General features: G+C 38.8%; 1 protein-coding gene across 1 annotated transcript in view; it reads left to right on the forward strand.

Annotated features, from left to right (window-relative positions):
* The first annotated feature begins 466 nt into the window (after positions 1 to 466).
* Positions 467 to 14928, forward strand: part of LOC122814371 (zinc finger protein 431-like) — a 96485-nt gene continuing 82023 nt past the window's right edge. Inside the window, exon 1 of the mRNA XM_044086956.1 lies at positions 467 to 969. Coding sequence (XP_043942891.1) covers positions 799 to 969 — 171 coding nt within the window. The 5' untranslated portion in view covers positions 467 to 798. The remainder of the gene's footprint in view (positions 970 to 14928) is intronic.

Consider the following 14928-nt stretch of genomic DNA (forward strand, 5'->3'; position numbering starts at 1 on the left):
GTTTCCAGGCATTTTCTTACATATTTCAAGCCTGAAACTCAAATGTATGTCACTATTTAGTGTATTCAATCTTTGCAAATTTGCCAGAAAACCATAATTTTTTATGAGAAACAGACCAAAAATATGAGGCAAAAATCTGGACGGTCGAGAAGCATGGAATGAGTTCATTTACATTTCCTTGTCTATATTTTACTTAACTTCTGTGTGAACATTTGCTAAGAATTTGTAAATTGGTGGAATCAGGTGTCCCATGGGATAATAGGAAGATATGAGTGCATTGCCCTTTTAAATGAAGGAGCTGACTTTCCCACACATTCTACTAGTGTATTACCCCTTTAAATGAAGGAGCTGACTTTCCCACACATTCTACTAGTGTATAGCCCCTTTAAATGAAGGAGCTGACTTTCCCACACATTCTACTTCCTGTGTTCTGAAAATGAAAGTAAAAAAAAAAAAAGTCCTTTGTTATTCTTGTTTCTGTATTTCTGCAGCAAGGAGATTGGAGGCTGTAGCAGTTTATTTCTTTATTTTTTTTAATCCACCAGGGATTCTGGATTGTGAACACTGGTTGTGGAAGCAGTTTATTCACAGGATTTAATACAACACAAAATAAAAAAACGTCCTGCCCTCACTATAGACAGGAAATTCCTACCAAGAGATGCATGGTAAATCAATTAAAAACTTCCGGTTCTCACTGTAGACAGTCACAGGAGAGTTATACAGTGAATCATCTGCTGGCTGTAATAATGTAAAGATCCATGAAATTGCAGCTAAATAAGTTGCAGGATAAAAGCAGAGATGCAGAATCCTTGTGGTACAAATGTGGGAACAGAGAAGTGCTGTGGGGAACACAGACGGCAACTGGAGTTGTTCTGCCAGAAGGATGAGACATTTATCTGTACAATGTGTGTTCCCAGACATTCCAGACACAGTTGTGTGTTCTTGCATGAGGCAGTCAATCTGTATAAGGTAAGGTGCAGCTTAAGATGAATAACATTAAATAACTAGATCCCATTGTGGACTGTGTTGACGTTTATGCTTTGTTTTCTGAAATGTCATCACTGGAGGTGGATATGGCATAAGTTATTTTGTGATTAGTGGCTATTTGCTTAAAAAATACTAATACTAGTAATAATGAATATCTGGGAGCACACAGTGTGTGGGCATTTTTTGTTGTATTGTTTGTAAATGGTGAACTACATTCTCGTGCTGTGAGAAGGGGGGAGTGGGGAGTGAGATGAAGAGGAAGAAAAATGGGAAAGCTATTCCCAGCAAAAACAATTGCAATTTTTTGGTGGTAATGTAGATACTGGGAAACATTCAAGAGCTGTGTTACTGAAAGACCCTTCAATGGGTGCAACTATCCCAAGGAAACTGTGATTCATAATAGGAAACCATTGGCAGACAAATTTAAAGCTGTTAATTTGCAATGCATAATTCCTTTTTTTTTCTTGTCTAAATTCTGACTTGTAAAATTCACACAGAAAAAGCAAGATTACTTTAATAATAATTATTAACCCTTAAACTTCCTGTATTAAAACATAAAAACAGCATTTCAGAACTACATCTGTTATCTGGAATGTTGAGAAATGCATAATATAGCCCACTAAAACAAAGAAATTAAAAATACTGTTTACTCGTGCAGGATCTGCTTCCAGACCAATGTGTAGTTGATGCTTGCTTGTGGTGTGTTTTCCTTTCTGGAATTACAAGTCTAATGCTACTTTTTGACAAAGCAAACAGGACATTAGCATAGAAAGAGGTTTGGATGTCCTCCTTAGACAAAACTTTAACAAGGCATGTAATGTGGTACTGCACATTTTTTAAAGGCTAAATTGGAATGACTTGGAGTGTGGTATGTGACACATTACTTGTTACACATCATTGTCACACATCTGCATGTGTAGTATGTGACACGTTACTTGTTACATATCCTTCTCACACATCTGCATGTGGGGTATGTGACATTACTTGATACACATCCTTCTCAAATGTCTGCATATGTGGTATGTGACACGTAATTTGTTACACATCCTTTTCACACACATGCAAGTGTGGTATGTGACACGTTATTTGTTACACATCCTTCTCACATCTGTAGGTGTGGTATGTGACACATTACTTGTTACACATCCTTCTCACAAACCTACATGCATGTGCTATGAAGTAGTACATAGTACACGTCATTCATACACATTTGTTTACATGGTCTGTGAAAGACCACCTGTTAAAAATAATTAATGCACATCTGCATACATGAGACCTGTGAACTGGTACACTAGTGTGTAGGTCAGTGCAATTTTTACTGATGTACCATGTTGCTAAATCCTTCTTGCATGTCTGCATTACAATACAGGGACTTGTATAACACATGCCTCACAGAGCCGGCATATAACCTTTTGGAATCTAGCTCTAGGTGACTTGTCAGTATGTCTTTGTTCCTCCATGCCCACAAGATGGTAACAGTTCTAGTGATGCATGTAGTACACTCACAAATGATGTCGCTAACTGGTTGGTCAAATTTATAGCTGCTTTCATTGGTCTTATACTTTTCAGTGTTTGATATGTACTGAGATTAGCTGTTCCCCCTGTTGTCTTTTAAGAAAGACTCTGTAAAACTGCACTTGATAGCTTCAGCCTGACAAACTGGGAAGTTGTTCTGAATGTTTGTTTCACCAAGAATAACTTGGGGAAGTTTTTTTTTTCCACACTGCAGTTAAACATGTTTTGGTGGTGTTGCTGATTTTAATCTCTTTTGCCCTCCCTTTTTTCCATTTAAGCCACTGTTTCACTGTTTACAATCCAATTGTTATGGCCTAATGTGGGAGCCATCTTGTGACATTAGTGATTCTTGTAGTGAGAGGACATTAAGTGCTGCTTTTTCTAGGTAGCACTAATTGGCCAACTTTTCTAGTTGCTTTTCCTTGTTGTTTTTACATTTTAATGTATGCTATATGCTGAGATCAACTGAGCACCACCAGTGGGAGCTGTAGCTGTGGCCAGACAGTGGTTGCTGTATGCAAGTGAACTTTTCCTTAAGTCGTTTTGCAAAAATACTGATGCCTTTATCTTATGTGCAGCTATGTCTAGTCTGCTCTGGGCTCTACATGTTTGCCCAGACCTGCACTGACTTGTGCTGGCTTACACAGACCTGTGCGGACTTGTCACCAACTGTACTTGTTTATGCATAGGTTTTTCCTACATATCCTAAGTGAACATGTATTTTCCCTCCATTTTCCCCAAGTTCCTCTCTCTCTCTCTCTGTATGTGTGTGTGTGTGTGTGTGTGTGTGTGTGTGTGTGTGTGTGTATGTATATATATATATATATATATATATATATATATATATATATATATGTACATATAGATGCACAGATGCATATAAAATATCAGTGGACACTAGGGTGAGACAGTAGACTACCTCACCTCCTGTTGCCAGCCTTCTAGTACTTGGTGTTGTAAAGCAGTGTAAGAACTGTCTCATGTTCTCTGAAAATGAACTCTTACTTAACTTAACAGATTCTACCAGTGAGAGGTGAAAACACATGGCTAACTTGGGAAGTAGCTCTCTCAAAATCTCAAGCATGGAGTGAGCATCACACTGTTCTACCCTCACCCAAATAAATACAACACCCTCGTACTGACAACACCGAATTACCATATGTTGATGCTATAAAAAATCACTACCAAAGCCTCCTAGAACTCCAGCAATGAAACCCTCCCAGTACATCTTCTACACGCACCCTTTCACCAATGTGTCACAAACAGCATAACACCCCAGAGTCTAATAAGAATAAGTCATGATAGTAATTCGCGACTCCACTGTTAGACACTCTGACTTCATGATCACTGAGCTGAGCAGGATTACAGTTATCTATCTCTCAGGAGCCAAGATTGCTAACATATCAAGGGCTTTTAGGGCTTTCTGCTGCAGTAAGTGTGACTATAACATGATCATAGTCCATGCTAGACTGAATGATCTGTCATAAAACTTCATGAGAATCATGCAAAAGAACATGCTATGTCAAGGATAAGGCTGTAGTTTGGAGCGGCATCCTCCCCTCACTGAGAATGATCATTAGATTAAAAAAATATATAATTACATTCAACAACTGGCTAAGTTGTTGGTGACATTCAAGGGGTCCGGTATGTATCTTCTTGAGATGAGATGAGCAACAATCCTACTTACTTGCAAACAGTGGTCTGCACCTCTTTTTCAAAGGTTTATGCAATACTAGTCAATGAGTTTGCTTCCTCCACTCTGCCTTTTTGTTTTATAGGTAAAGTTCATCTAATGAACGTAGTAACTTAACTAACAAATCAAATCATTAGTTACACAACATCTTGGTGGTCCTTCTCAGTGCCAGGAACCATGACAACAGGCTGCCTGATTTGGAGACACTTCTGCATTGGCACAAGCCTTCATTTGTGCTCTCACCATGACCACATCCATGCCAGTATTCGATGTGTATCACGCCCTCAATCCCTCTGGGTATGGTAGATGTGTTTCAGTGCTCATCACGGATTTTATCCTTTCTGTAGTGATACCCTGTGGCCTCCCGAGTGAGCTCATTGAACTCCAGCTCAACTTATAGCTTATAGGTTCATAGGTTTATACTAGGCTATCTGCCCTAAGGCATTTATAAGCCTAGCCCAAAGTTTTGTGGCTTACGCCACCCCTTATATGAAAAAATACTGTACCCATGTGTTTGTTGAGCTTGTTACATATTCTCATAGTTATCTTCTACTGAATCATGAAAACTTCCTGGCATTCCTTGAAAGTATAATCCTCGGTGACTTCAACTACCCCTCCACATATTGGAATACTTACACCTTTAATGTTGGGTTTGCACACAATTTTTTAGATTGTGTTAATGAAAATTCCCTGGATCAAGTTGTCTGTAATCCCACCAGAGTTGGTAATATCTAAGAACTAGTTCTCACAAACTTGGCCATGTCATGTTCTCATATCCTGGCTGCTCTCTCAATTAAGTCAAATGACAAACTGTTTACCTTTACCATTGAAACATCCACCCTCCAAGTAGTCAACATCACCTCTTTGGAGACTTCAGAGAAATAAACCTTTTAACAATTGTGCAATGAACTCTCAAAATTCTGTTAGCCCCACAGTGGATATGGGATGTATAGCCACCTTTGCCGGAGAACTTTATCCTCCTTCATATAAATCAACTACAATGGCAAATTCAGCAAAAAAACACTCTCACTCTGGTGGTAAGTAGATATTAACAAATTATACAACAGAATGAAGGCCAGATCCTGTGCTCACAAAGAGAATATAAACTGCCACAACATGAAAATGAAGGCAACCTTAAAGACCAGCAAAGCATCCCATGAACACAGGCTAACAGCTCTAGTTAAGAATGATGAGTCCTTCACTAGCTATGTTAGAAAACTAATTAATAATTTACATCATTGCTGTAAACTTGTTTTTAGGTAGTTGAGAATTGCAAGATGGCTGTACACTGATCAACAGCTTATTTTTAGCTCACCCAGTGTGAAAACAGAAACTGAGAGATAGGCCAGTAACTCTGCCAGATTTAGTCAATTCAGGTAGTGGCTAGTAAATATGCTGTCTGAATAGCAGCAAAGAAGAAATTTAGAGAGCCTGAAAGAGAATCAACTAGAAAAGGTGAAGACAAAACACTGGCTGGGAAGAATCCTGCAGGTGTTCAGTAAAAAGCTGTTCTAGTTCCAGCTTTGGTGCAAAACATGGTTTACAGTAACTAGAGGAAAAAAATAAATCAAATGTGCTCAGAGATGATTAAAATAAAGAAACATTGAAGGAGCATATCAATTCAAATAACAAAAGGCTGGGAATGGAAGAAGCTATAAACAGCTATTCAAATGAACTGATAAAACTCAAAAATCAGAGGTCAAATTGAGAAAAATCTGGCTGAGTATGAGACTAATCAAGAAGAAATGTTTCAAAAACTGATGGGATTAGAAGACCGAGCATGCAGGGAAAACTTGAGATTTTCTGCTGGATGGAATATACTGCATTCACTTTATTAAAGCATAAATAAGCAACAGGACTGGCATTCCACAGCAAGACTTGTTAATTGAAAGGGCACATCATGTTTATGCCCCAAACTGGGCCATGAGAAAGCAGCTAAGACCTGTATTAGGAAAGATGAAATTATACTAACTGAAAGAGCTGATCCTGATGAAACTGTGGAAGAACGGCAAAGTATTATAAGTTGGAGAGAGTAGAGTGTTTGTGGAAAATTATTATTCTCTGTATACTAGGCAGAAGAGAAGCAAATTTATCCCAAAAATCAGGGAATGTTAAGAGCCATGTGTGATATTCAAGCTGCTGTATCCATTGTCTTCAGTATATTTTTTTCCTGGAGGATCAACATCATTTTTGATGCAGAACAGGTTAAGGAGGAAATGCAAAGGTTTGTTCAACAAAAAGTAAGCCATCAATGAGAAGGGACACTGAGCTTCATTCTTCTTATAATAAAGCTCATAGAGAGACTTTGTCAGTGAAACCTTTTTCAATGTTCCAAAGGAAAATACTTGAGAGAGAGAGAGAGAAGCACAGGAGTTTACTAGAATAATCTGAAGTATCTTGAAATTGAACCAGAGTCTGGAGCTGGGATATGGAGATGAACAGGAAGAAGACCAGCAGCACACAAATTAGTGAATAAATGTGAGATTACAAACCATCAATCACATCAGTAAAATGTGGAAAGATTGAACTTGTATTGACTTTGTTAAATCTGTGTGGGGCATTGAAAGGCATTTGTCCCACTTAATGTCATTAATGTTTGGAAGAACACAAAGGAGAAGTAAAGAGGAAAGAAAGGTAAGTGTAAGTAAAAGAGCTTTGTTCTTAACAGTGTTTCTATAAAACATTTCATGATATCAATTGCATGTTATATAGAAAATAATTTTTCAGCTATTGTTGTATGTGATAAAGATAGGGGGGCCATGGTGGTGCAGTGGTTAGCATTGCTGCCTCACAGCAAGAGGTTCTCTGGTTCGATCCTCGGCTGGGGTGCCCTCTGTGCGGAGTCTGCATGTCCTCCCTGTGGTTGCGTGGGTTTCCTCCAGGTGCTCCGCTTTCCTCCCACATCCCAAAGACATGCTGTAGGTGGATTGGACATTCTACATTGGCCGCAGGTGTGAGTGTGTGCCTTCTGTGGAAGGTTGGGTGCCGGGCTGGCAACTCAACACCGTAAAACTCCACTGCCAATCATGAGCAGAGAAGGTGATCTGCTGTGGTGACCCCTAACTGGGAAAAGCCGAAAGAAGAAGAAGTTGTATGTGATAAAGATACTAAAGTAAACAGGCACCTTTTTCTCTTCTTTTTTTTACATTTCAAGAAATGTATGCATTACACTGCAAAAAGAGAAAAAAGGCAGGACAAAAGCAAGTTTAAGTTAGTAAGCTGTAATTTTGGATTGCTGAGGTGAGGGTTAGGGCATAAAAGTGCACAGATCATAATACATGTAGTACTTAGACTAGTACCAACCTAATTACCTATGAACCTATCGGCCCTAGGGCCTATGCAAGCCTAGCCATAATAATTCCCTGGATATTTCTTCCCACAATATTTACTTCTCTGGACCCCTGTCTAGCAGGGCGACTGACATGATCCCCGGGGTGAATTTCCTAGCTCCCATCCAATCATCAAGGTTCCTTTTGAAGAGAGCCAAGGAGGCATTCTGCTTGACATGTATGGGCAGTCTATTCCAGAGTATAGGGAGTCTCTGGGTCAGGAACCTATTCCTCCAGCATGTTTTGTTCATTGTGATAACAAGGTTTAGATCCCTGGAGCATGTGGCTCTGAGGGATTGGGATTTCTTTAAGTGGAGCATGTCCAACAGCTCAGGGTTTGACATGGCCATGTATGTTAAGCAGAGATCGCCTCTGAGTAGACGATATGCCACAGAGTATAGCTGAAGTTTTTTTAGATGGTCAGCATATGGCATCTGCTTTAGGCCTGTGATTCTTTTAGTGAGGTATTTCTGTGGCCTTTCCAGCTGTTGCAGATATCTTGTGAGGTACATACCAAATGGGGCATTATACTCTATAATGGGTCTAATGAGGGATGAGTACAGTGGGACAATGATCTCCTTTTTTCTGGATGAAAAGCCCTTAGTGATGGCGTGTGCCACATAGAAGGATTTCCTGACTGTTGTGGCAATGTGGTTATCGAAAGTGAGACCACTGTCCACCTGTGTCCCTAAGTCTCTCATCACACTTTCGATGTTTAGTGTACTGCCACCTATGCGGTAATTCATGGGTACATGTTTTTTTCCAAAAGGGATAACTATACATTTCTTGGCATTAAGCTTGAGCCCATGGCTCTGGCACCAGGCATCTGTTTCTGTAAGGCCTTTTTGTAGAATATCCACATCATTTGGGGATTCAATAATGGCTCTCAGTTTGCAGTCATCTGTGAACTTTCTTAGCCAGAGTCCCTTAGTGTTGGCCTGTACTTCAGAGAAGTAGATGCCAAACAAGAGTGGTCCCAGGACTGAACCTTGAGGTACTCCACTTGTCACTTGTCTGGAGTTGGATTTGGAGTCAGCTAGTTTTACAGGCTGGGTTCTGTCAGTAAGCCAGTTGGCAACCCATCGAGTGACATAGGGATTTATGCCCAGCTTAGTAAGTTTATTTATGATTCCAGAGTGGGGGATGGTGTTGAAGGCCTTGGCGAGGTCCAGATAGGCTGTGTGGACCGCCTTACCCTTGTCCACAGCTCTGGAGACTGATTCAGAGAAGTCAATCAGATTCAGGAGACAAGATCGGCCCTTCACAAACCTAAACTGGGTGGGGTCCAGTGTTTGAAGGTTGCCAATGACTTTGTTTATAAGTTCCATGATAATGCGTTCCATGCCCTTGCAGATCAGGCTTGTCAGACTGATGTGACGGTCGTTCCCGGGATTCAAGGTGGATCCCCCCCTTGTGGAGTGGGATAACTGTAGCTGTGCGCCACTCAGTGGGCACGAAGCCTGAGGTGAGGCTATGATTAAATATGACACTTAGGTGAAGTGCCAGTTCATTTTGTAGTTCATGTAGTACACAGCCTGGGATGTCATCTGGTCCCATGGATGCTGTATTCTTAGCTTTGGATAGTGCGGTTTCTACCTGTGTGGCCATGATTACCGGAATTTGGCAATCTTTTGGTATTGAGATGGGCCTTTTAGGGGGTGAGAGGGGGGTGAAGTTGGCACTAAATCGATCTGCCAGGATATTGGCAATATCCTTGGGATCAGTATATTTAATGCCATTCTGTTGTAGCTTAGAGCAGATCTGAGCATTGCCATTTAGATTTGACATAGCTATAGAATGCCTTGTGGTTATCTTTAGAATCTTTGGCAATTTTATTTTCGTAACTAGCTTTTGAGGATTTTATGAGGGATCTCAGCTTCTTACTGAGGCTGGTGAGGGAGTTTTTTGCATCCGGGGATTTTCCTCTTTTTTGCAACAGTTTCTTCCTTCTGTTGTATAGTTTGTTTATAGCAGGGGACCACCAGATTGCTTTCCTTTTTTTGGAGAAGAGCATCTTGGTTCTATTTGGGATGGCACAATTCATGCATGAGTGGATGTTCTTGTACAGTGCCTTAGTGTAGGATTCTGCAGTTGAACTTTCAGATCCCGTCTGCATGGGTGTCATGAAGTTTGTCACTTCTGACTTCAGTAGCATGAAGTTGGTTTTGGAGAAGTTTTTAAGGAGGTTTCCTTACTGGGGGGTGGGGCTGGGATGTGGATGTCAAGGGTGATTTGCTTATGGTCAGACCTGACCAATAAGGGGGTGACCACTAGTGTGGAGCATCTATCTCCCATGTTGGTAATGACCAGGTCTAGGATATTGGAGCCCCTGGTGGGACAATGGATTAGTTGATCCAGGGCATTGGAATTTATGAATTCCAAGAACCATTGGATAAAGGAGTTGGTACCTGAGTAGTTTTCCCAGTTAATGGCAGGGTAGTTGAAATCACTCACTATTAGGGTGTTTGGTTGTATCTTAATATTTTCCAGTATGTTTAGAAAGGTGTAGTGAGAATCTTGGGGCATGGTGGGGGATCTGTGGCAAGCTACAATTTGGATTGCAGTCTTACCTAGTGTTAGTTGCACCTAGAGAATTTCAGATGCATTGTATTGGGTAACTAGCCTGGAGGTGTGAATATCCTTGGTGAATATGGACACTCCTCCACCTTTAGTGTTTCGATCTTGGTTTTGTGGCTGAAAAGTGTGGTAAGAGTTGTAGCCTGGTATTGCAGGGGTGCTCTCTGAAGCCTTGAACCAGGTCTCATTTACTGCACAGATATCGATGTTCTCCATTTTTAGGAGTGCCTCGAGAGAGTGCATTTTGAAGTTTAGACGTCTAGCATTGAGTAGCGTTACCTTCAGATTTTGCATGCCTGTATCTGTTACGGTGGTGGTTTTATTCTTTGAACCTTGCCTAAAAAAGGCACTATACTGATATGTTTTCTCTTACTTTTGTATAGGGGAATGTCTGGATTAAGGCCCTTGGCCTAAGCTAATAAGATGTTAGTGAAAGTGAGTAAATAAAAGAACAGTAAATGTAATGAAAAGTTTTCCTTTAGCAAATAAATGTTCAGTTTGAGTTTAGAAGTCTGTAGCTGAGGCAGCTGAACATTTTGTTCATATATTTTGATGTAAACAAGCTGACTGAAAAGCAATAAAAGCAAAGCCCTTATTTATGGCTGAAGGTTAATTAGAAGTTTATGTTTTTTCACATCTGGGAGGAGAATAAAGATAAAACAAGAACTGACAGCAATTAGTTTAAGCAGGCGCACAGGCTGTAACATAATCTTAGCATGGATAACCTTAACTTTAGTTAAGTTAATGTCTGTGTCTGTTGATCTCAGCGGGGGGCAACTGCTCTTATCAGGAGGGTTAAACTTCATTATTTAAAGATGTACTAGTTTGTGTGTTTGTGTTAAGTTAATAGGTTATGAGGTGATCTGGGATGTGTTTGTTTGTTTGTTTTGTTTGAGGGTTTTCATTAAAACAAAAAGCCTTGTAAAATGTGACATAGGTTCAAATGGAGATGACAAGAAATAATTGAATAAAAGATCAGCTTACCAAACATTAGTGGGTGCATGTAACACAAAACCTAGAAAGAGACATTTGAAAAAAGCTGTCATAAGTGAGAATAATAACTTCTTATTATAATGGTGACACTTTCCATATTATCTTGCAACATGAATGGTCAAAGGAAAGAGTATTGAATTTATATTATGAAATTCATAGTGCAAATAGCAACGCTACAGGAAACACATTTGGAAATAAATGAGTATGTGAATTTGATAAAGAAAGGATTCCAGGATGGATATTAAGTAGAGTATCAGGGTCAAAGGAAAATTGGAGGATTTATACTAATTGCTAGAGGAGCTCCAATAGTGACAGAAGAGTGAAAAATATAATCATCTACATTTGTGGTCATAAGGGGCTATGGGCAAGGGAAGATGATGATGCTGGCTTGTATTTATATTGCACTTGAAACTGCTATTGGGAGATTAAGAAAATTTTGGGAGAAAAAAATCAGCTTTCAGCAGGGTATATTACTTATAGGTGGTAAATGGAATTTGATTTGCAACAATGAGGCTGTATCAGGGGGGCCTAGAAGGGAAAATACAACAAAAGAGGGTAGATTTTTAAATAAATTTTTGAATGCATTTGGTGTGGAAGACATGAATTCAGTAGTAAGAACTTGGGGGGAGAATTTGCATATTATTACTAATGTATAATAACTGGGGTTGACTAGCTAGAAATTTTATTTCACAGGAACATGTGCATTTAATTGAAAGCTTTAACACACATTCAATACCTGTTTCAGATTATGCTGTGTTTAAGATAAAAATGTAGGACAATGAACTAAAAATGTGACCCCTGTTAAAAAGAGAGGAATTTACAGAACGGGTAATGGAAATTATTTGCGAGTTATGAGGGAAGACTGAAATCTCTTCAGAAGTTTTAGCTAATGAATGGAATAAAATGAAAATGGGGTTTAAAGTAGGCTAGAAAAAAAAGAAAAAGAGACATGTTTTAGAAGTAACAAGTATTTGAAAAAGGTTCAAGTATTACAGAATAAGGAGAATACCACAGAACAAGAAGAGGCATGACTGCATAGTGCTAAAGAGAAAATAAGGACATATCTGGATAATATGAAGGAGTTTAGAAAGATTGCTGTTAAACAATTGTGTTTTGCTGATAACTCTAGATCGCAAAAACTGTTTGCACAATGACTTAGGCAACAGAAAGTAGAAAGGGTTGTTGCCAAATTTAGGGAGCCTATAAAAAGAAAAATAACGATTGATCCTGTAGAAGTATTAGAGATAGTTTGGAAATTTTATGAAAACTTATATAAAGCAGAGAAATGTGGAAAGCAAGAAAAAGCACAAATATTAATATTTATGGAAGACTTGGGTTTGGCAAGTTAGAGGTAGATGAGACTCAACAATTAACAGTTAAGATAGAAGGAGTCGAGATAAAAATGGTGATGTATAACAAATTTGCAGGAAAGTCTCCAGGAATAGATGGTATTCTTGTGGAAATTTAAAAGCCGGTATGGAAGAAAGTTTTATAAAGGTCGAAAGTGATAAAGGTCTGGAAGGTTTTCTTTAACAGTATTTTAAAAGGAGGGGATGCACCAACATCATGGAAGAAAGCTGCAGTGGTTGTAATACCAAAACACTGTAAAGACCCATTAGACCCAGCATTATATAGGTCCATTTCAATTTTAAACCATGGTTATAAAGCGTTTACAATGGCTAAAAGAATGGCAAAGATGTTGCCAAAATTGATAGATAAGGATCAGTGTGGTTTTGTGAAGGGAGAGGCAAACATTTGACAACATTAACAGAACAATGATGACCTGGGGAAAGCAGAATGTAAGAAAGATGCTGCTGTTGGTACATCTTGATGCAGAGAAAGCATTTAACTAAGCAAGCTGAGATTTTTTTTAGTAGGGCAATGGAAGCATTTGCATTCCCTGATACAGTACTAAGGTTTATTCTTATTCAGAGGATATACGAGGGGTCAGAGGCAAAAATTATGATAAGTTGTGTCTGAACAGAGGAACCAGGCAGTGGTGTCCTCTTTCCCTTTGTTATTTGTGTTATATTTGTAAGAATTGATAGGACTATAGAATACTTGAATGAACCGGAAATAACTGGAAGAAAATTTAATGAGACTGGAATAAATGTCTTTATCTTTTAATTACCCAAAACAGTGCTGAACAGGTGACAGTCTCTCCTTTATGGGAAAAATCATCTTGTACATTTCAGAATAAAAGTCTGTATACATTGTAGTTCAGTTAAGAATGTTTTGTTATGTAGAGTGGAGGTAGATGTTAATAATATCTGAATCAAATCTTAATGTCCATAGCTTCTGCACTCATTATAATGTCCATAAATTCTGTACTCAGAATGTCAAATCTTACTGTATCCATTAACAGTGCTGATAGTTATGTCCATAGCTTTTGCACTTGTATTCCTTTCATTCTGAATAATAATATTCTGGAACTCTGGATATTTGACCTGACTTCTGCACTAACTCTCAAGTGTCTGTGCCAAACGTCTGAGGACTGCACTGCAATGACTTTCTGAATATCAGTCGAAATTAACTATGACTGAAGTATTTCCTAGTAATAGCAAACCCCTGTAAATTTCTACATGCCTCTTTAACCTTGGTTCCCAAGCCTTGTACCATCCAAACAAGATTTGTTTAGACTCTGTGTTCTGTGCATTCTGTTGTTCTTATCAGTAATTTTGACTGAAGTTGTTTTCACTGATCTAAAGTGCATTCACTGAAACTGCATGCAGAATATGAATGCCTGCTTTAATAAGGCTGCATTTCTAGACTTGTGCAAAGAGAATATTTTATTTTTGTCTAACAAAATGCATTTAAATGAAACCTGATCTTACATATTTAAAGCCATCAGCAAAGAAAATAAGGGACTTAGAAAAGCAAGGATATATTTGGCATGGTAATCAAGAAAACTTGGCTGTATTTGCAGATGATGTTATTTTGTACCTATTAAAACCAAAAAAGGACATCTCAGTGTTGGGGAAAATTCTGAGACACTTTCAAGTATTTTCAGGACATAAAATTAATGAAGGTAAAACAAAGGCTATAGCTGTCTACCATGTACCCGCACATGAGTTGGTTCAGCACTATCCATATCTATGCAGACATGATAAAATGAAGTGTTTAGGAGTATGGGTTAAAAAGGATTCTGTTATGACAGCTAAGAATATGTGGGAGGAGGCAAAACAAAAGAATACAAAAACTGAGAAATTGTAAGTTCCTGTTTATGAATACGGATCACAAGATATAAGCAGTAAAAATGTTTTTAGTCCTTTTAGATTTATACACAGGTCAGGCATATTTTTTATCCACCAGAGGAGAAGCTGTGGATCATAATTAATAAAGGGTTGAAAGAATTTATCTGGGATGGGAAGACTGCAAGGGTCAAGAGGGATAATTTGAGCCTTCCAATAGAACAATGTGCTATAGGATTACTCGATTTGAAGGGATGTTTTTGAGCTAAACAGTTAAGGATGATATACATGGCATAGCTAGGAAATCATTCCAGGTGGAAAGGGATGATGATGAAGCAGGTAGGAAATTCAAGAAATGAGGAGAGACTGGGATTTTGGATGCAGACTTAAGGAGAATAACAACAGCTTTACAGAAAATTATAGCCATAAAGCAGTAAAAAATATCCTAAGAAATAAGCCAACACAGGAATGGAGAAAGGCGATTCTGCTGGTAGGGATGACTGCAATTATGGGTACAAAGAATAGGCAAGAATAGGCTGGAATTTACCAAAGAAAACTGGCAAAAAGTAATTATGTGGGAAAGGTAATAGAGTGGAAAGGGACGAAAAAGACATTTGGACAGAAGGCTAGAGGTTGCTTTCCC

This window comes from Protopterus annectens, chromosome 10.part0 (genome assembly GCF_019279795.1).
Source record: "Protopterus annectens isolate FY-2018-M chromosome 10.part0, PAN1.0, whole genome shotgun sequence".
NCBI lineage: Eukaryota > Metazoa > Chordata > Ceratodontiformes > Protopteridae > Protopterus > Protopterus annectens.